Raw genomic sequence first — 23,138 nt, 5'->3', positions numbered from 1 at the left:
GTTTTTCTATCGACCTGCCAGCGCTTTCGTATGGTAAGTCACATCATCTTTGTTTTTAAATATTTTTCCCGCGTGGAATGTTTCCCTGTGTGTGTGTGTGTGTGTGTGTGTGTGTGTGACCTACCATACGAAAGTGCTGGCAGGTCGATAGAAACACAAACAAACACACACATACACACAAAATTCTGGCTTTCACAACCAATGGTTGCTTCGTCAGGAAAGAGGGAAGGAGAGGGAAAGACGAAAGGATGTGGGTTTTAAGGGAGAGGGTAAGGAGTCATTCCAATCCCGGGAGCAGAAAGACTTACCTTAGGGGGAAAAATGTCACAGGTTGCCAGAATTCACGACAGATCCTGTTTAGCGTCAATGTGTGGCTGATACACACAACTCCACTATGTGCAATCAAGTGGGGACAGATCAGGGGAATGATGTGGCCACCTTTTAGGGGTGATTTGACAAAGGTGCTCAGGATGAAGATTTTGCAAATTTTATATATATATATATATATATATATATATATATATATATATATATATATATATATATATATATAAGGTGACTTACCGAACGAAAGCGCTGGCAGGTCGATAGACACACAAACAAACAAACACAAACATACACACAAAATTCAAGCTTTCCCAACAAACTGTTGCCTCATCAGGAAAGAGGGAAGGAGAAAATATGTCTGCTTTTGTCCGTATGTGTGGATGGATATGTGCGTGTGTGCGAGTGTATACCTGTCCTTTTTTCCCCCTAAGGTAAGTCTTTCCGCTCCCGGGACTGGAATGACTCCTTAACCTCTCCCTTAAAACCCACTTCCTTTCGTCTTCCCCTCTCCTTACCGATGAGGCAACAGTTTGTTGCGAAAGCTTGAATTTTGTGTGTATGTTTGTGTGTCTATCGACCTGCCAGCGCTTTCGTTCGGTAAGTCACCTCATCTTTGTTTATATATATATATATATATATTTTTTGTTTTTTTTTTTCCAGTGCCATATTTGCCTGGCATATTCTGTATAGTCAGTAAATTATGGGTTAGAACTTAAGACAGGAGGAAGTTATATGTGAGAGTGGACACAATCTGGAGATGTTTAACACTAATAAATGAAAAGCAACGGTGAAAAAAATATTTAAAGAAAAATATTTTTTGAAGTACTGATGATGAGTGAGTCAATACAGAAAGTGTATTATACTGGAACTCAAACAATGGGTATCATCACATTGGGTGACAATAAAACATAATTAACATTTTTGTTCTCCCAATTGCCTTAGTTAATTTCTCTTACATAATGTACTACATACATTTCATTTCTGGATAAAGTACAAAGTTTGACTGCTGAGCTGTTAATACCAAAATTGGGAAGTTTGCTGCTTACTAATAAGAAATAATGCATGCTCACATAGCAAGAGTTAGGTAGGTAGGTAGGTAGGTAGGTAGGTAGGTAGGTAGGTAGAACATCTTGCATATTTGTCTGAAGGACGGGTGTTAGAGAGAGGCACCAATCAAAAGTAGCAAAAGGAATTATAGAGAAATGTATCTGCCTATGTATGCTTTGAGGCCAAATAATTTCCTCCATTACTTTGATGGCAGTAGCCACCATTTTGCATCTAAAAATTAACAAGCAGGAGGGCGAGAGATTTTTTAATTGAATGCTAAACTTAATGCTTTGCCACATTCACTGCACACTTAAATACTTAAACAGAATATCAAATTCACCATCTACTAGTATTAAGGAAACAACTATTACCACTCAACAAGGTCTGAATCAGACTTCAAAATATTATCAGTACCTCTCCATATGAAACAGTACTTGATGGATTACACTGTAGGAAATACTGCAACCAGCCACAAGTTTTCTTGAAATGATTTTATTATAACATTACTAATTTCGGACGTGAGTCCATCATCAAGGATCATTCAGGTATCGGTACGGATTGCAAAAGAAAATCAAACCTCTGTATTATAATATGTACAGGAGACCTTTTCAGGAAGACACAAATGTAAAATTTGCAAGAAGTCAACACTGCCAACTGATGATGGGTTCAGGCCCGAAACTAGTCATGGTATAATAAAACTATTTAAAGAAAACTTGTGGCTGGTTGCAGTATTTCTTACAGTGTAATTTACAGAAACAGCTATGGTGTTCTCCAACCAAAATAGATAAAATAAAGTACTTGACTCATCAGAAATTCACTATTTTTTATGTGCTTGTCTAGCCCTCAGTAACTCAACTGTACAGTGAATGGTTATAATAGAGGAGGGCAAATGTATCAATTTAAGACAGGAAGCTCTAGTTGGGATATGATTAAATGGAAGCTCTGAAAGTAAAAATGAGAGTTTCAAATTTACTCTTAGTCTACTGAAGAACTTTTATCATCGAGTTGAAACATTTCTGTAACAATTTTATTTATCTGTACAACCTGAACAAGGCATTCATTAAGAACAGTTATTCAGAGTAGCATCACCCAGCTTCTATGATGACATGAATGCTCATAAAAAATTTTGTCACATCCATTAAATCAAACTCAACATTGTTCGAAAAATGTCACAGGTTGCCAGAATTCATGACAGATCCTGTTTAGCATCAATGTGTGGCTGACACACAAAACTCCACTATGTGCAATCAAGTGGGGACAGATCAGGGGAATGATGTGGCCACCTTTCAGGGGTGATTTGACAAAGGTGCTCAGGATGAAGATTTTGCAACCGCATATGTGAACAGATATAAAGTGTGACATCTAGCAACCACAGTTGAGCAAAATTTGTTCAAATCATAAATACAGTTAAAAGTTATTATTTGTTATTTGTGATTAACAAATATAGTTATTGGAACATTGTTCGTTTTTGTGAATAAAATCATTTTTCATTGTCTGCAAATAAAAAGGGTTATAAATGGCAATGATTGCCCCAATTCTTTGTCATTTTTAAAACAAATGTAATTTTTGTTGTTTTGTTTTCAGAACAACTATTTTTTTCAGTCAAAGTTTATGTGATTTTTAGATGATTTTTATTAAAATAATGTTCCATAAATCCTTTTGAGCATAAGGATATAAGACTTTCGAATATGATCTGCTTCACTAAATATTGAAAAAGCATTGAATTATGCTCTAATTAGCTCTAATTACTGGCAGATTACTTGCTCATGATTTCATGTCAACTTCACTTTTAAAATCCAGATCGAAACTGAAAAATAAATCATATTTTTCTGTCATAACTCCTTTATAGACATATAATCTGATATCTGTGGAATTTCTTTGGCTATTTTAAGTCTGTAGTTTATTGCAAGCCTCCCTTTGTCAGGGGCAGCAATACAGGTGAACAACTTTTTTTTTAAACTGCAGATAAGACAGTGTTGCAATAGTTCTCTCTCTTTGCTGTCGAAAGACAGAAGTAGTCCTGAAATACTCTCTTGACACTTTCTCGATAGGAAATTACCAGTGTGCTGCAACATTATGAGCTCTTTTATGTACTCAAACTCAGTGTCTCTTACGATATTTTGCAATCTCAAAGCTCCTTGTAACCGCATAGACATATACTAGTTCAAAAAAACGATTCCATTTTGTAAAGCAATGCTTACTCAGAGTACTACAAATTTTCAATTATTTCTAACAACTTTGGATGTGCAGCAGTATTCCATAAAGCATTACGTTTCTGTATAATTTTGCAATGCACTTCAGCTAATGCTGTTTTAGGGGACTTTACATTTAAAGCCTGTTGTTGTTATTGCTGCTCACCACAGAGCCCTTACTTCGTTCACTAATTTTCTACCAGTACGAACATGAGATATGCATATCCAATAGCATCAGCAATCTTGGTACAATTCACAAAGTACTGAAGACTCGAGTCTTGTCTGATTAGTTACAGGCCGGCCGGAGTGGCCGAGCGGTTAAAGGCGCTACAGTCTGGAACTGCACGACCGCTACGGTCGCAGGTTCCAATCCTGCCTCGGGCATGGATGTGTGTGATGTCCTTAGGTCAGTTAGGTTTAAGTAGTTTTAAGTTCGAGGGGACTTATGACCACAGCTGTTGAGTCCCATAGTGCTCAGAGCCATTTTTTTGATTAGTTACACAGAGTGTCTGTATGCTGTTATGTGGACGGAGTGGCTGAAGTTCTGGGAAGTCCAGAGTAGGTTGAATTGGTCTGCTTTGATAGTGTAAGTGCTAAGGCCATTTGCCTGCAAAGCATTTTTATGTTACATTTGTTATGCTGTAAGGCTTTGTTCAACTCGGAGGTTTCGAACACTGCAATGCATTCGTTTATTGGACATGGTACGCAGTTGCCTTCTTCTGACCTTTGGACGAACTTATGAACCAGTTGTAAGGGAACTATAGTTTGGTATGTGCTCTTGAAACGTAGTGCAACTGTATTTGTAACTTTTTTTGAATTGTTATTGGTGAAAGAAGCAATAAGTGACAGAAAACATCCAAGGACCAATGGAGGCTCAAACCCCAAACCTATGGCTTTGTGCTCTGGAACGTATTACTTCTTCCTCTTCTCTCTCTCTCTCTCTCTCTCTCTCTTTTTATTATTATTATTATTATTATTATTGAAACTAGTGCATTTATTCAGCAACAGGTGTTACAAATCTCTTACACTGGCTTTAAATAAAGCATCTAAATGAGTCATATAAATGGTAAAAACAAGAAAAAAAGAACAAACTGTAATGAACATATTTTGAAAGAATAACAGAGAAAGATTACCTCTCCAGGTAAGAAGATTTAATCCAGCTGGGAGAAGAATCGATAGGCCTAGTGCTTGAAATGACTAAGAAGAAATAGAAAACTAATGAGATTATGAAACAGCAAAAAAACTTGCTTTTACCTTTCTCATTCTTCATTCATCACGTGATATTTAGAGTTGTTTATAAACACTCCTCCCTCACTGAAAGCATAGTTTATAAAACAATATATGAACCATGTATGTGTTCTTATCTTGGATATTGGAAATTCTATGAAGCTCCTGTAAATTATTTTCTTGCTGCATATTTTGTTTAGTTGTTGATATCAAGCTTGCTGATTTAAGTTTTGCCCATTATCACAGACCTGTAATTTTGGAGCAGCCTACTGTTTGGTGTATTGCAGTGTTAACCATTCCACAGTAATGGCAGTATGGATAACTAGTCAGTTTTGTCCTGTGGTGTCACACAGATAACAGAATTACTTCATAAATGATCTTAGGGATTTGTCTGCAGAATTGGACCAGACCACCTCCCAGTTTAAGTCTTTGTGTTTCACCTGATTTGCTGGGGGGACATGGACCTTTTCTCAATGGTTTCAATTCTTTTATTTGTCACGTAGATCCTAACAGTGTGAGTCATCTCTAAAACGTATGTTGTGATTTGTGAGGAACATGTTATATTTGCAGGCACCTTCCTGTTACTTGTGTTTTCTGTCACAATATCCTACCCAGTCTTTAGTAAGAAAGACCGACTAGTTGGTAGTTTGAATATATTAATGAGAGTTTTCACTACAAGGACTGAACTCCTGCCACACAGTCTGTTAAAGATGAAATTGCTTTAATTAGGTGGTTTTGTCAGCTGTTCCTAGGCTACCTGAAACAACATAACTTTCTGAATAAACCAGCTTATGTACTTTTTGATTTGTGTGATATAGTTTCTATTGATGCGTATGATTTATTCAACATATTGGCTCTATCCAAAATGTGGTATGTTTACACATTCAATCCTACAGATGATGTTTAATTTTCTTGCGCTTTTTGCTGTTAAGGCACTTCTTACTTTTTCTACCCCTGATGTAAATTAACTTGTTTACTTTAATACCTTCATTTCACTCCTAGCACTTCCATTTCAACACATTGGGTGAAGGGCTGTGGCTTGGGACGAATACTTTCATTTAGTCACAAGAACTGTGTTTTTATCATTGCTTCTTTACAACCATCCACTGTTTCTGATACTTTTTTAATGTCTTGGGGACTGCGGAATTATAATGTTAACATCATTGGTATACACATTCACAGAGTATCCTGGTAAGAAGCTGCTGATTGTTGGGATTAATGGTTCTAAAAACACAAGGAATGTTAGCTTTGACAAAGGGCAACCTTGCAGGAAATGCTAATGTGAAGTCCATTGATTTGCACCTTGGAAAACCATTTAGTACTGATTTGCTAGCAGTAAATCTATTTTTCTTGTGGAAACCTAAAGTGCTGCAGCACACTCCTTAGATTCTGATGGCTGATTTTTATCATAAGCTTTCTCTAAATCGATGTTCAATGGACCTAGTGTTTGTTCCTGATGCTCCAATGTGACTTTGAGGAGCAAATTCCATCTATAATACTTTTCTTAGGTACAATACACATTTGTTTCAACCCAAGGATTCTGAAAGGTATCCCTTTAATCTCTACACAATGACATGAGAAATTGTTTTTGAGTCTGTGCATGCCAATGTTAACAGCATGAAATCCATTATTCTTTGTGGTATCAGTTTCTTGGGAGCTAGTACGGAGATTCTGGGTTCTTTTTCAAAGCACAGGTGTTTCTCTCTCGCTATGTCCATGAACTCTTTTCTTAATAACTGGTCTTTAAATATGTCTGCTTGTGTCTGTATGTGTGGATGGATATGTGCGTGTGTGCGAGTGTATACCTGTCCTTTTTTCCCCCTAAGGTAAGTCTTTCCGCTCCCGGGATTGGAATGACTCCTTACCCTCTCCCTTAAAACCCACTTCCTTTCGTCTTCCCCTCTCCTTCCCTCTTTCCTGATGAGGCAACAGTTTGTTGCGAAAGCTTGAATTTTGTGTGTGTGTTTGTGTTTGTTTGTGTGTCTATCGACCTGCCAGCGCTTTTGTTCGGTAAGTCACCTCATCTTTGTTTTTATATATAACTGACTAGAAGGATTTATAAGATTCATATGGGACACCATATGCTCCTGGGCTGTGTTTTGGCAAAGTATTTATGTCTTCAATTTCTTCCTCAGATATTGGTTCTGGCAACATAATGATACTTTCATTTGTTAGATATGACATACAATTTTGTGAGCAGCTGTGCAGTTTTTAGAGCTTCAGATGGCTGCCTGTATACGATCTTTGGAAATGTTCTTTAATGCCCATCCAACTAGTACATTTGTTTTCTTTCTGCATACAGTATATAACTTCCATATCTCTGTTTGCACCTTTTCCATTCTCTTTGAGTTGATAAACACCCTACGTATGGTCTGGTAATTCTTGAAAGTGATAATTTTCCCTTCTAGTTCACTATCTTGCAGCTCTAAAATTTTCTTCATGATTTTTTATAATCACTTGTTTGATCTTTCCAGTTGAATACTTGTACTTGCAGCTCATACATGATAAAGTAGCAGTACTCCATGTTACTTATCCTCATTTCATTAATCCTGTAGGCAACACGTGTAAATAGTTTCCTAATACCAGATTTTACAACATTCTTACACCACGCAATAACATTACGGAAGAACAGTTTCTGCTTAACCCACGATTTGCCACGAGCAATGAACTCCATCTTTATCGAGGTTACAATTTAATTTCCAGTATCCTACATCAATTATTTCTGGATGAGATAGACGTTTCACTTTAACAATTACAATGTGATGGTCACAGAAGCTGACAAGAATCGTGCCGTTATCTTGCACAGTTATTTATCGAACTGAAACTGTGATAAGCAACCAGAACAAAATTGTTTATAAGACACTGTTCAGTTCGAGAAGTAAACAGAGACAATGTAACAGTGTTAAAAATAATAAAAAAATTATTTGCATTCGGAGATTGTAATAATCCCTTTGTCTCAAAATAATTTATTTGTGAATAAAATAATTTGAATTATCTATTTATTTGAATAATTATTTGGACAGAAATTTATTCAAATAATGCCCATCTCTGCTTGCAACAATGTGGAGACTCAGAGAAACAGTGTGTATACTGCAGCTGTGAAGTGAGGTGGAAGCAATTATAACTATATTAATCACCCATAGACCATGCTTGACAAGTTCCCTACAAATCTTCGTTCAAGGCTCTACACAACCACAGCATGGTGATCCTTAACAACCCATACAAGACTAATGATCGTTTCCTCTCTGCTGAAACAAACTTAAGCTGAGACATATATATAGGTAGTAAAGGGCAGGCTGACAATACATCACTGCAGCAGCCAACTGCTGACCAGAACACAAGCCCAAAGTCAGTGGAGTTACAGCTTGCACTTCTTGTGAACGGTAAGGGTATAGCTACTGTTCCTATATTACTTCTCACACAGGATCAAGCATAAGCATCATCCGACATGCAACTGACCGTACTTTGATTGAGGGCACCTCACCCTTGTGACAAAGCACTGTTATGCATGCACATCTTGTGAATGGTAGGAGTGCAGCTGCTGGTCCTGTGTTATGTTCCACACAGTACTTTGAATGACCTCATTTGACATTCAGCTGGTGGTTGAGTGCTTCTCAGTCATGTGAGAGAGCACTGTTTCTCCCCAATTGGGAGTCCATACAGTTTGCTGTTGTTTTCACCTCCTTAGTCATTGTATCGTAATACCAATTGCCCCGTTTCTTTCTATGACTGGAAACAACTTGGAAAGATGGTGTACGCTGAATGTTTCATACTCTGTTACTTGACACATTACAACTACACAGCTTCCACAGAGTTTCTCTTTGCTTCTCTGCACAACACCATCTCACTGAGGTTGATCAATTGTACACATCAACTTGTGAATACAAACTGCAGTCTCAGAGGCCTTTACACCAGGGATGACCATGACAAGAGCACTGTAGTATATTAGTGGAGATTCCTGATGATATACTCCTACTCAATTAGGTTTGCTATTGTACAATGTTAAAAAATATGTACATAATAAATCAATGTATTACACAATACAAGCAATAATTCATATGCTGTTTTACTCAACTTGCAAAGTTATCTCACAATACATTATGCTTTATAACTTTTGACTCCATCATTTTTAAACAAGCTTTTCTTATATCAAACTGTCAATTCTAGTTTTCTCCAATACATTTGAAAGTTGATTGTCATCATAATACATTCTGGTATATAGATGGTAAAGCTGTTATCAACCCACAGGTTGGTTGGAGCAACACTATACTTTATTAGGTATGATCCTCCTGGAGGTGGTATACCCTTGCCTACCTCCAACCTTTGAATTGATTTACTCACCCAGTTACAGGAGGGGTGCTACAGTTTATTTCACACTGAACCAAAGTGAAACATGGAGTCACTACATTTACAAATCATTGACAGAGGTGAAAGAAGTGATAAGCGATGAAAAAATTTCTATGCGTGACAGGTAACTGAAACCTAAAACTTTGTTGGATTTGTAGACACAAACTCACAAACCACACAAGGAACAAAGAATTGTTTGACTAGAACCAGACTACCTGCCAAAGAAGTTTATTAAGCTCAATTTACTCTTCGACACCTGAGAATAAATTATCATCTCATGTCGATTTGGCAGGTTTTAAGTGTTTTCCTTCTGTCACTGATCTTATTTCTCCAAAATAACCTCTTTTTTATCCTGGAAGCCAGTCCCCAATACTTCATTTTACTGTCTTTTATTTTTAAAACTGTTTTTACACTTCCAGTCTATTTGGCTTTTGCTACCTTGTCCCTGCACGTGTCTACAATTACATTCCTCTTTCTCTTTTCTTTGTAACATAATTTTTGTTTAGTTTTTATACTGTCATCGCCTGTTACTCTTTTTTGACAGAATTAATACTGTTCTGAAAGAATGTTTCTTTTATCCAACAAAAGTGAAAAGAAAAGATTTGAAGAAATGAGAATTTACATGAATCTTGGGGACAAGGCATCTGGAACTTAATATAAAACATGATGACAGAGCAAGAGAGAAACCAACAATGAGGTGCCACAATAGAAAAAGATTTGAAAACCTGAAGTTGGGAGTGAGATGAAAGGAGGAGAGATCAGGAAAAATGTGAAGGGAAATAATTAACCAATGCGAAGAACAAATTAAAAAAAACCTCTAGTGAAAAATCTAAACAACTGGAGGCAAAATATGGAAAGAAGACTACCTTAAATCAATAAATGAGGATGGACAACAATTTCCCCTTTCTTCTTCTCTGATATGTTCTCGAAGAGATGTACCAAGGTAGTTTAAACTGGGATTTTATACTTGGCATCACATGTAATTCCTCCACTCTTATCATCCAAAGTACACTCTAAAAACCATAAGGACTATTAATAGGTGACTCACGGGAGGGGGGGGGGGGGGGGGGGGGAGACGACGACTCCCAGCATCCCTTGCACCGACTACCATTGACCTCTGTACACCAACAAAATCATCTGTTGTGGTGTCAGGCAAATCTGGCCTGGACTCTCATTGACTTGAGTAGAATTGTCTTCAGTGATGAGTCTCATTTCAAATTGAACCCCAATGACCAGCAAAGACGAGTCTGAAGAGATCCTGAACAGTGGTGAGATACATCCTGACTGTTGCCCGCCATATGGCCTGACAACCAGGGGCGATGGTCTTGGGTGCCATTTCATTTCATACCAGGACCTGCTAGTTGTGATATGTGCACCCTCACAGTACAACAGTATGCCAATGATATTCTATGTTCCTTTTTGTTGCCCTTCATGGCAATCCATCCTGGGCTTACACTGCAGTAAGATAATGCCCGTCCGCACATAGTGAGAGTTTCTACTGGTTGTATTGTTGCTTGCTAAACCCCACCTTGGCCAACAAGGTTGTCAGGTCTCTCCCGAATTGAGAATGTTACGAGCATTATGGGGAGAGCCCTCCAGCCTGCTCAGAATTTTGACGATCTAATGTGCCAAGAGGACAGAATTTGACACGACATTCCTCAGGAGGGCATCCAACAATTCTATCGCTCAATGCCAAGGCGAATGACTGCTTGCATAATGGACAGAGGTGGACCACCATATTATTGACTTACTCAATTGGTGAGGTTCTTTCTCTTGAACAAATTATCTAATTTTTCTGAAATTGTAATTGTTTGTGTATATGTACATCACATCTACAAATTTCCATTCCATTTGGATATGTACTTCATGGTATGTCATTTCTTTTTTTTTTTCTTAGACTGTAATACTTTACCTTATGCAATTGACCTTGGGATGCCTTTCTTTCTTTGTCTATTATTTCATTTTAATACATTTCTAAAAATAATAAGATAGTCAGAGAAACAAGTCATACCAGGTTTAACAAGTAACATAAAGAGGAAAAGAACACATCTTTGCACAAGAGTCAGATTAACACCATTAAATTCAAAACCAGTTGGGTGGCAGGAGGGGGTGGGGGTGGGGGGGGGGGGTGATGTGGAGGGCAGGAAGGGAGCAGGTGGGGGGTGGTGGGGAGAAGCGGAGTAATTGCAGTAGAAATGTGGTGTTTCCTTGGCGGTTTGTAGTAAATAGCAAGAGGTGAAATTTTTTAATCTTTCTGCAAATGAATTTCATATTCTCAATGCCAGTCTCAACATGAAATAGGTTCACAGACAATGAAAAAAGTGCAGAAAAAATGTTACTCAGAGTTCTGTACTATCACATGTCAAATAACTATTTGCGTTTAAGTAAAAATTATATCAGGAAACAAATCTAAAATGTATGATTTACAATGGGAAAAATTTTCATTTACCTTACCTCGATACACTAAAAAGTCTCCACCAAACTTTTTACCACTGGTCATGTAGTAACCCTTGTCCCACAAATCCTTAAATACTTTGTAGCGTATTTTATCCAATGGTGATTTTGGAAATTCCCATCTTACTGGGCAGGCATCTTCCTGCCTCAGCCAAGGATATACTAAAAGAAAAAAAAAGTGGTTTGAAATTAACTCAATTTGCATGTCATTATGTATGTGTTAGTCTTTTTCCTCTTGTTTTGAGGGTAATGAGGTTAATTTTCTTCCACAAGATCTATGTCATATTTAAATCCATTATTTGTTCCCAAAAATTATCAAAAACTCTCTTGAAACTGAAAGGCTTTGAAGGGATTTTTTATGTAGAAGACTCACCCATTTAACACCATACTGGAAAATGAATAAAAAATTTTACATTATAGAATGTTACTTGGTTAAATCACTTACAAATCTGAATTAAGACACTGTTTCCTTTGTGCAACAGTTGCACTGTAGTAGAACAACCAGTGGCACTTCACAAAAACAAAACAAAAGAAATCATGCTGACATATTAATTCTTTTGAAAGCAAAATGAAGTTCATTCTTGTTTGTATCCTGCCACTACGTATTTTTTGGTTGTGATCTGAATAATATGGAGAACCAACCACACTTTAATAATACTTCTCATAGAACATACTTTTCTAGAGGTAGACAGTAACCTTGGTTAGACACAATGGGGAAATAAATTAGTCACATTCATTTTGACAAAACTGTAATGGTATTTGTCTAAATTATGATAGACATATGGAATTATTCTAGAAAATGAGTCCAATTTATTAACCACTGAACCATCTCATTTAATAATATTAAAGCTACAGAAAACCTGCTATAGTGTATCACAAAGTCTAACAGTAAAAGAACAAACTGAAAAGTTGAAAATGATTTCCTACTATTTACCTTGTACAAGACAACTCCACATATTAACAAGAAGGAAAATAAAAATGATATTTACAAGTAATATCTTTCCTTTTTGTTTCTCCCCTGTTTAGTAGAACAAAACAATGCATAAGGAAAATTCACAAGACATGAAATCACCATGGGCTGTTTGTACCAGTACGTCATTGTCTAGGACACTACTATCACACTTTCAGACACACAATGAGAAAAAATAATAGTCACTACAATTTCACAGACAAAAGATGATATTGAAGGCTATATTAAACAGATAGGAAAGTTATCAAATCAAATCAGTTATGATGGTGTAGGAGTGTAAGGTACAAAACTAAGTCTTCTAGCCAGGAACCCATTACAAAAATTGAATCAACAGATTTGTGAGGGTAAGTATGCCACTCATGGCAAAATGAGTCTTGAACCACTGTAACTTCCACAAGTTATAGCCTACAGTTTGATATTGTTTACCTACTATATTATGGACTTCATATAGGCAAGAATGTGACATCATCTGATCGATCTGTGCTGAAATGAGTTATCTGTTTGAACTGCCCTTGTCTTACGTCAGTTTTTGGTGTTCTGCCAAAATTTCCCACATATTTTACATTATTTCACACTAATAACTCAGGATGATTAAAAACCTAGTTATTACAATACTTTGATTTGAAAATTACACTCAAAACAGTCACGCTGACAAAAAAAATTGTTATCGTGATGACACTTGTAGTTGTGTGCACCAACCTCATTCAAAATGCAAAGTAATGAAGGTCCTGTGATTATGGTTAAAAGTAAACCACATTTAAAATGTATCTGCAGTGCACCAATCTTAATCACCAGTACATAAACTGTCATCAGCCAACCATGCATTTGAATGACGTGTTCTACAATGGAAAACATCCTGGAGATGCAAAGATGTTAATACAGATATGAATTTGCACTTGGCTGTCTATCACATGCTCTCACTTTTGTCAACAAGCAGAAGTGTGTTTATACATCACTACTAGTTCATTTGTTTGTAATCCAGTTTTCATTGCAAACAAAAATTCTTAATTACCTATCTTTGTTGTTAATCTTGGTTGTTATTCAAGATGATATAATTAGAAAAAAATTATTTTGTAGTTTTTTAAAAATATTTTTGTATTTTATGCTTCACATAACTGCTCATAGAATATGCACCTTTGTTTGAAAATTTGAATCAGCCTGGAATCAAAACCAGCTTACCAACTCCCCCCCCCCCCCCCCCCAAATCCGATTCATGCTGTGAGGAAGCACTCTACCACCTCCTCATTTTAGCATAATAAACATGGTTGGAAAACTTAGCAGTCGATTTTCTCCAGGATGTTTCTCATGTACCAAAAATACAAAAAATTACAAAATCTGATTATCATGTGGACCACCTTGCTAGACAAAAACAGGTAATGTGGTCACACGTGGAGGTACAATTTTATTCTACTCCTAGTAAATGGTGAGTGTGTGTGTGTGTGTGTGTGTGTGTGTGTGTGTGTGTGTGTGTGTGTGTGTGTGTGTTAGAGTTTAAGGGTACTCAGTGGTGAGGTTACCAGTGTTCTTGCAGTAACAGGTGTGAATAAAAGGGCTAAAAATGTTGCCACACCGTGAGGAGTAAATCTACAAAATGAAACTCACTCACACCTCAGTTGCACTGACCTATATAATCACACCATATTGCATGCCATAAGACAATGGAGGAAAGCTGAAAGGTGCTATAGCTGCAAAGAAAATAACGGACAGCACAGGGAAATGTGACTGGCTGACCACTTACAAAAAACAAGAGTGAACCAGTCACCCAGTTAATATATTAAGAACATCTCCCTAAAATATTAGGGAATCAGTTGGATATATCACAAAACCTTAAAACTATAACCACATTCATTTGAATGTCATTTAAAATAGAGGGCAGATCATTCAGCAAATCTCCACTGCCCTCTAGTCTGAAAATAAAACATAGTCTAGTAAAATGTGGCACATAGTGGTCTGTACACTGCAAGCACAACACATTGGAGGGTCCTCTCACTGGAGCAAGAAGCCATGTGTCACAGGGCTGTGGCCTATGCAAAGATGAGTAAGAAGCTCATCCTGCTTGTATTGCTGGAAGGAGGTACACGATGGCTGTGTAGTAGGTTTTACTACATGCAGCTTACTGTTTGTTACTTCCAGCCTCTCTTACCATACAAGAAGAGGGCACACTGAACTAACTGAGTATCATGAAACACCTCCTTTGCTACTACATCTGCCTTTTCATTCCCCTCAGTACCTAAGTGCCCTGGCACCCAGCAGAAAGACTTTCCCCAGAATTTGCAAGGGCATCCTGGATACCCTGGACTACTTTATCAGCTGGGTACAAGCATTGCAAAGACTGAAGGGCACTCATGGGGGTGAGATCAGATGAGGAATTTAAGAGGCACAGCGCATCTCATCACCTCCAGTGCCCTCATGATCATGCACAGTTCTGCACCAAAGACAGTGAAGTCTGGAGGGAAATGAATCTTGAGAACACAATCACGGAAAACAACAGAGCAGCCAACGGAATCCCCCTGTTTATACCCATCCCTGAATACAACTATATAGTTGCGGTGCTCACTTAAAATGCTGGAAAATATTTTATTAAAAACATAAGCAGGATTGCAATCTCTACTGTAATGCATTAAATTGGAAATTACTCTGGGCCTCTGCAGCAACCAGGGTGGCAGTCAGTTAAAATCCTATATAATATGTAAGAAACTCTCTACGCAACCTGTAAGTACAGTTCAAAACATTACTACTTAATAAGAAATACCAACCACCAGAACTGTTTATAACCTATAGGCACAGTGACAAAAATGTAAATAAAATAGCTAACATATGTACATATTCCAGGCCACTGATGAAGCCTTGCAGAAAATAAAGGCGAAACGCGTATGGCACTAAAATTGTGTTTTATTCAGTTGCTGTCAGACGGTCCATAAGTGAAATTTATCAATATACCGTAGTATTACGCGCAACTGAGGAGGACAGGACCACAAAAGTTGAAGATGTCCTATATTTGAACTTATATATGCTCCACATCAAGGGAGGCTGGCACACATGTTGCGTGGATCCTAAATGGGCTTACTGCCTGTGGACAATTGGTAAAGAGGTACTCCACAGCTGGATGAACAATGCTGCTGTATGTTGGGAAAGTGGGAGTAGTGAGGAAAGTACACGCCTGATGCAACATGAGTTGTCACATGATGGTAGGTGGTGGTTCACCAGCCTCAGTGCAAAGACTGGGTAAAGGGTTGGTCTTGTAGGTGGCTGTGGCCAGCCTCATCCCCTCATGGTGTATAGTGTCAATGATCTTCAGGTAAGAAGGCCTCACTGACATGTACACTGACCACCCACAGTACAGCTGTAATCACATGAAGGCCCTATAAAACTGGAGCAGACATGCCATGCCCGGTTCCCAAGGCTTATAGCTAAGACACTTCAGAATGTTCAGTGCCTTCTGGGCCCTTGTCTTCGGATCCTTTAAATATGGTAAACACAACAGCTTGGAGGAAAAGATAAGAACCAGAAACCTCACAGAGTCTTCAAATGGTAAATTAAAAATACAACAAGAAAGATTAAAATGAACATACACACACTTCTCCGTAGAAAATGCAAAACCAGTCTTTGCAGCCCACAACTCCAGCCTCTTCACTGTAAGTTGCAATTGATGACTTGCTGCTGTGGTGTTGGAGAAGACTCCTTACTGTGGATATTATACCATTAATGGCTATGGCAAAAAGGGTGACAAAACACTGAAGAGGGTGACGAAACACTGCCCTGGTGAACACAATTCTCTTGCACATAACCATCTGACAGCATGTCACTGACTCTGTACGAAAAAAAGGCATCTTGAGAGAAAGGAATGAATGAAGATGGAGCTGGCCACGAATGCCCCACTGGTGTGGATGACTGAGAATACTGTGCCTCCAAGTAGTGTTGTATGTCTTACTGATGTCAAAAATACCCCTAGCCAATGCTTGCTGGATTTCTGTCTCCAGCAGGTTCAAGTTGTCAACAGTTAATGGACATCTCAGCAAAGGAACTGCCTGATCTCTGAGATGAAGACCAGACAGTTGGCCGTGTGCCCCAGGTTCTTCCCTACACAGTTCATTACGGCAATGCTCTGATAACTACTGGGACATGTTTGGTCCTTTCCTGGTTAGAGGAAATCTATCAAAATTGCCACAAGTCGGGAAACTGACCTGACAGCCAAACTGAATCAAAACATCATAAGAGGATTTCGTCTGACACCATGATCCAAAGTGTTGCAACATACTGTACTGTATTTGGTCACAACAGGATGCCATATCACGATTTCGACCTTTTCCATAGTCGCACGGCAAGAACAGAGCAATGGATCCTAGCTGGCAGTGGCGATAAGCACAAGCAAAATGCTCTGCCATTGTCTGCACAATTTCTCCAGGAATTGTTCAGGAGACACTCCTGTTTCAACAACGCCACAATAGGTAACTGTCTGCCTTTACCAGAAATCCTCCTGATGGCTTCCTATACTGTTGCAGAATAAGTGGGACGTTTGACAGAGTTCAGGTACACTTGCCATGACCTTTCCTTGCTCTCCCTGAAGATGCACTGAGCCTTGGCACTCTCCAATCGAAAGGCTACAAGGTTATCTCCCATTGGGCAGCACTTAAACTGTTGTGGAGCAACACACCTGACATGGACTCCTGATCAGCATTCGTAAGTTCACCAAGGTACGTGCTGCCTCCAAGGATGGGAGGACTTCAAGGTGAAGAAATCAGCAGCATGGTGGATCACTCGTGTGATCCCTTGTGGTCCATTCACCCCAGAATGCTGTCACAATGTTTAAACAAAGCCAGCTGGCTGAAAAGCATTCAGTTGGCTCTGCTGATCAGCCAGTATGACCGCGTCCTTTCAGGGAGAGCCCAATACAGTAGGTGAATCTGGAGTGGGAAGTGGTCACTGGAATGGACATCAGTGACTTCACACTGAACAGAGTCCACAAAGGCTGGAGAGCAGGAAGAGAGGTCGATGGCTGAACGTGATCCAGTAGCAGCACAGGAATGATTCGGAGCGCCTATGTTGAGGATGCACAGCTCGTGAGATGTCATGAGGTTCTCCAAAACCTGAGGGCAAGTAGAGGTTGCGCACTACAATACAAAATGGGCGTGAAAGTCTCCAGTAGGAAAAATGGTGCCAGAATTGTTCTATAAGATCAGTGAGAGCCTCAGAGTCTATCGCATTTTCCGGAGGTAAATACAGTGAGCAAACAATGATCCTCTGACATACATGAATTTCAACTGCAACTGCTTTCATGTCAGTAGCCAGGCGGACAGTAGAGGAGTGGTGCACATTACTGACAAACACAGCGACCCCTCCCTTGTCCATTCCCCCAGTCAGGTCATCCTTGCGATGAAGGGTATAGCCTCATAGTAAAGGAGCAGCAGACGCTTTAAAATGCGTTTCTTGCACACACAAACACATGGGGCACTCCTGTGCTAGGACTTTCAGTTCCTCTACATGTGTCCTCAACCCATTAATGTTCCACTGTAGTATGGGAGCTATTTATCACTGGGGTAGCACTTTCACCCCGTCTCTCGACTGCCGAGGAGAGCCCACAATGGGTGGAGGCTCAGTCTTGGGACGAGACGAGTGCCCCAGATCAACATCAACGTCCATTAGCTCTGAAGATGAATCATGAGAGATGTCAGAGAAAATGAAGTTAACATTGTTGATCTGCTTACTTTTTGTGTCCATCCTTGGTTGATGCTTGGCCTTTAATTTTTTGGACTAGGGACGCTTCGGAACTGCAACTGTGGCATTGGTAGCAGCAGCACTGGACGGTGGACCAGGCTGAAACTTTGGAGGGGCAGTGAGCTCCACAACATTGGCAACCATGGCTTTCTCTGGGGGGTGATATGCAGTTTGAAATAACTTCAGCACCACAAGCGCATTGACAAATGCAGGTATTTGTACTAACACCAGCATTCTCTATTTGCATAGCAGCATAGACTTTTTGAACAGGCATCTGAAGAACTGATGCAAAGGAGGTAGCGAATGTGGCGGGGGAGGGGGGACCCGCAGCATGGCCTTATACATCTCTTTGGCCTCACCATATGTGATGCACTTCGTAGTTTTAATCTCTTGTATCTCTCGTTCTTCTGGATAAATGCTGGACTCTGAACTCCAGACAGGATGACCCTAGAGCAATTCACACACTTCAAAGGAGATGAACAAATTACTCCTTCATGGGTGACCTTACCACATTTGCCAGAAGTGGCACTGGGTTGGGGACATAGTGACGCATGCTTAAGCACAGTAAACCTGCCTTGACATGCTCTCAGTGTTTTGTACAATTGAACATACGGATAAATGAGTTGGATCCCATCCACCCTCTTCACATTTTGCACATAGCCTATACCTTCTTGAGCCCACTCATCTCCCAATTCGTCTTTGGGATTGTCCACCAGATCTCTGCATGTCACATCTTTGCTATAGTTCAAGCTGCTGTGGAGCTCAGTTTCAGTGGCATATTTCCCAAGGCATTTTGCTTTCTGCAGGTCTGTCACTTGTTGGGACTAGAGGCCGACCAACATTGTCCCACTGTGCAATCACTTGACAGATTTTAATGCACCAGCAATGTCCTGTGAACCCCTTTGAACTTTCTCAAAGCTTCCCTCTCTTCTTTTAACAATCAAAATCATATTCTGAGCTGTAGCATGCATTCCTTTACCAAAAACTGAATTGCCCCTGAACAATTCCATTATCTGGAGGACTCATCAGGTGAGACCTCTTGAGTGACTGGGTGTTGGTACCTAGCAGCAGCCCAGCCACTGGGAGGAAGAGGAGAAAATTTCAAGGGCTCCCTCTCAACCCATGAGCAGCTATGGAAATAAGGGTCTACCCAGACAGAGCCCCCCATGCCTATGTAAGCCTTATATAACTGAGGTGTAGCTGGTTCCCCAGAGGTTACCCACTAATGGCTGTTCCACATCAACAGCCAAGCATCTCATTGGCACACAGCACACCTGGAGACTGAGATTTTTTTTAACAGGGGTTTCTAAAATCCTTGCAATCCAGGCAGTCAAGCAAGATCATTAGTCCCTGCAGCACACTACATTCAACTGCCACACCATACTGTGGTCACTAAAGCATGATCAGAGTTTACAGTGACAGACAGCTGGTGTTGCTTATCAGTCCTTCAGCGTAGGAACCCAAAGGTCACCAAGCTCGTACACATCAAATGAATGCTGAGCCCCCGAGGGCTACTCCTGTTAAGTTTGATTCATACATTGACAAACTTTTGGGCTTCATCATACCTATAGGTTATGATATAAAATGCCTTGATTCTAACCTGGTTCATTGAAACACATTGCCATCTCAATAATGTACCCTTAAAAATCTTAGTCATTGTGAGAAAACTGGATGTGAGTCATGCTTAAATTTAACAGTGATCAACTCCCTCATTTTGCTTTGGTCAAGGTTGAAGCACCAGAATTTTGCACTGAACTGGGTTAAAGCTGACTTTACTGTGCTTAACTTTTAAGCAAGGTTTGTGCACTTGGCTGTAAATGTGCTAAACATAAATGATGAGAAAGACAAAAATTAAATGATTAGAAGCTTCTGAAATGTAGTGTTACAGGAGGCTACTGATTACCTGGAATGGTCCAGAGACAAGTGCTGTGTGCCAATGAGAAAACATGCTTAAAGAAGAATATAACGAACTGAAAAAGAATAGTTAGCCATATATTGTGGCAAATTTTTGGTGTTGTAGGAGGCTGTAGTTATTTTAAAATGTAGAGCATAGCTGGCAAGTGACAAGAATAGAGAACCGTACCAAATTTTTGGTGTTGTAGGAGGCTGTAGTTATTTTAAAATGTAGAGCATAGCTGGCAAGTGACAAGAATAGAGAACCGTACCAGACTAATTTTGGTGTTGATCATTGAAGCAACAAGAAGTAGAAATTGCTCCACTTGGAAAAATTTATGACAACATTTTCATTTCTGAGACCTATTATATGAAAGAACAGGGTGTTTTGAGGTAAGTGCTCTAACGTAGTTGTTGATATTTCATTTAAATAATTATCATGATTTGAAATACATTTAAGCATTATTTGACTACTACATACCTGAAAAAATTTGAACAAGAGTGTTTTCAATGGTCACTGGTTTTATTTTAGCGAACTCTTCTTTTAGCAGCTCTTCCTTATCAATGACGATGTCCTCCATGTCACATAACGCCTCTTCTGGGGGAGATTCAGTCTTTTTCCTTTTACTTTTCTTGACACCCATTAACTTAAGTTTCTTGCCTTCTACTATTTTGTCTATCATATTCGTTACTTGTTCTCTTCGTGATTGCATTAAGTGCTCTGTCTATAAGTTTGAAAGAGAAAAGTTGCTAATCATAATGATCACTTTGCAATTACTGTTGCTTATAATCCCAAAAGATTCATTACATGTGTGTGTGTGTGTGTGTGTGTGTGTGTGTGTGTGTGTGTGTGTGTGTGTGTTAGACTGTCTGACGGACATGTTGTGTGGGAACAATATTGGCTTGCCAAATCAACCTGCAGCCTTTATGTCACAGACAGGAAATGGTTTTCTGGCCTTGACATGTAGGCTGCCCTGCATGACAGGCATGTTGTGTTGGAGTAGTAACAGCCTGCTTTATTGACCTCCTTTGCACGGCGGCCTTTACATTAGGGACAAATAAATGATTTTCAGGTCCTGTCCTACATTATTGATCTGTATTGTAGGGGCTGCATGTGATAATAAGCATGGTTGGGGACAGTTTGAGATGGATAGAGGAGGGGATGGACAGAGTGAGAGTGAGGAGGAAATGAACAAAGAGAGGAGGGGAAATGCATGCAACAGGTGGAAGGTGTAGACGGGTGGCGGGCAGATGGAAGGAAGAGCGAGAAGTGAAGATGGAAAGAGAGGGGGGGAGAAGGACAAGGTCAGAGAGAAGGGCTGGAGGAAATGGACAAAGAGAGGAGGAGGAGATAGACAAACAGAGGTGGGACAGAAAGAGGGAGGCAGAGGTACACACAGAGAGGGAAAGGGGGCAGTGTGTTCAACCTGTGTGTCGAACACACATGCAGGCAAAGCCATGGGGAAAAGGCTAGCTCTACATGTAAGACTGAAATACCTGAACAAAGCTTAAGGAGACACAGAGAGAGACAATGCACAAGACTAATGCTACCTTTATGACCTTTTGCACTGAATATAATGACACAACAGTTTATAAAGACAGTGGAACGAAAACTCTTTTACAGAGAGGAATTATTCTATTAATATATCAAGTTATTTTCAAGTGCTAGAATAATGAGAATGCAAAAACTATTCAATGGAATTAGCTTTTATAATTTATTAAAGCAGTAGGCCATCTATGAGGACAGTGTTAAAAACTAAAAAATTCAGTTTTATAAATTTAAACACATTTGTATTGGTGCAATATGTTTATTTCTGTTCCACCCTTTGAATATCTGGTAGATGCCAATAATAAATACCTTTTGTGGGCAATATAACAAGTTTGTTGGAGTTGCCATTTTCTGCACCAAGTATATAGATATATGTTTCAAATATTCAAACACCATTTTCTTGCTACAATATTATACAGGATGTCTCAAAAGAAAGTTCATATTTGAGTAGTCAAAATAAAATAGAGGTTGAAATCTATCAACAAAATCGTTATTTATTATAGAAATATAAAGTTTATGAATTTACTTCTTACAAACAATGTCATTTAAACACAATCCAGCACACTTATGGCACTCATTGAAACGATAAACAAAATTTTGCATGATGACTTGGTATGTAGACACTGGGATGGCTGCCACTTTGCCACAGATATCTTCTTTCAATTGCTCCAGAGAAGTTGGATTATTGGCATACACTTTAATTTTTGACATATCCTGATAAGCGGGCCTGATAAGGGGGCCAATTTATGTCACCTTTCCTGGAGATCAATTTACCAGGGAAAATCTTATGAACTCACAGTACAGACACATTGGACAAGTGGCCTGTGGCTCCATGCTGCTGAAACCATGTTCTTTGGTTATAACCCCATGAAAGTTTTGCAATTCAGGTACCAAAATGTCATTTCACATTGTCACAAAATGTTCCAAATTCACTGTAACTGCACAATCGCTCTTGTCCACGAAAAAGTAAGGGCCAATTATTCCTTGAGCCAACATCACAGCCCACACAGTAAATTTTGGCAAATGAAGGGGTTCTCATGCTTCTGTTTAGGATTTACCGCATTCCAGTAGCGGCAATTTTGCTGTCTCATGTGACCGTTCTCATGAAAATCAGCCTCGTCAGGAAACATGATTATGTTACATGAAGGGCACTCAGTCACATCATTAACTAACTGCAACCTAAGCTGGCAGCATGAGGTTTTAATTCTTGCAGCAATTGGATTTTGTAAGGGTGGAGTTTAAGGTCTTTTTGCAGAAATCAGTGCACTGATAATCTAGGCACATTTAAAGAACTTGAATGCTTACAAATGGAGAGGTTAGAATCATCATGAACAGACCAATTTACACTCTCCAGGATTCGCCCATTCTTGATTACCTTGATAGTCTGGATTTAGATTTGGCTAGTGTTAAACCGGTC

The 23,138-nt window shown here is 39.2% G+C and overlaps 1 protein-coding gene across 2 annotated transcripts in view; it reads right to left on the bottom strand.

The window, feature by feature from the left end:
* LOC124612710 (tRNA-splicing endonuclease subunit Sen34) overlaps positions 1–23,138 on the bottom strand; it is a 63,649-nt gene that overhangs the window by 1,559 nt on the left and 38,952 nt on the right. For both annotated transcript variants that reach the window (XM_047141061.1, XM_047141062.1), the window contains exons 3-4: positions 20,654–20,897; positions 11,595–11,756 (exon numbers count right to left, since the gene is read on the bottom strand). In XM_047141061.1, coding sequence (XP_046997017.1) covers positions 11,595–11,756; positions 20,654–20,897 — 406 coding nt within the window. The remainder of the gene's footprint in view (positions 1–11,594; positions 11,757–20,653; positions 20,898–23,138) is intronic.

This window comes from Schistocerca americana, chromosome 4 (assembly GCF_021461395.2).
Source record: "Schistocerca americana isolate TAMUIC-IGC-003095 chromosome 4, iqSchAmer2.1, whole genome shotgun sequence".
NCBI classification, from domain to species: Eukaryota; Metazoa; Arthropoda; class Insecta; order Orthoptera; family Acrididae; genus Schistocerca; species Schistocerca americana.
This window is presented reverse-complemented; position numbering and strand designations above follow the sequence as displayed.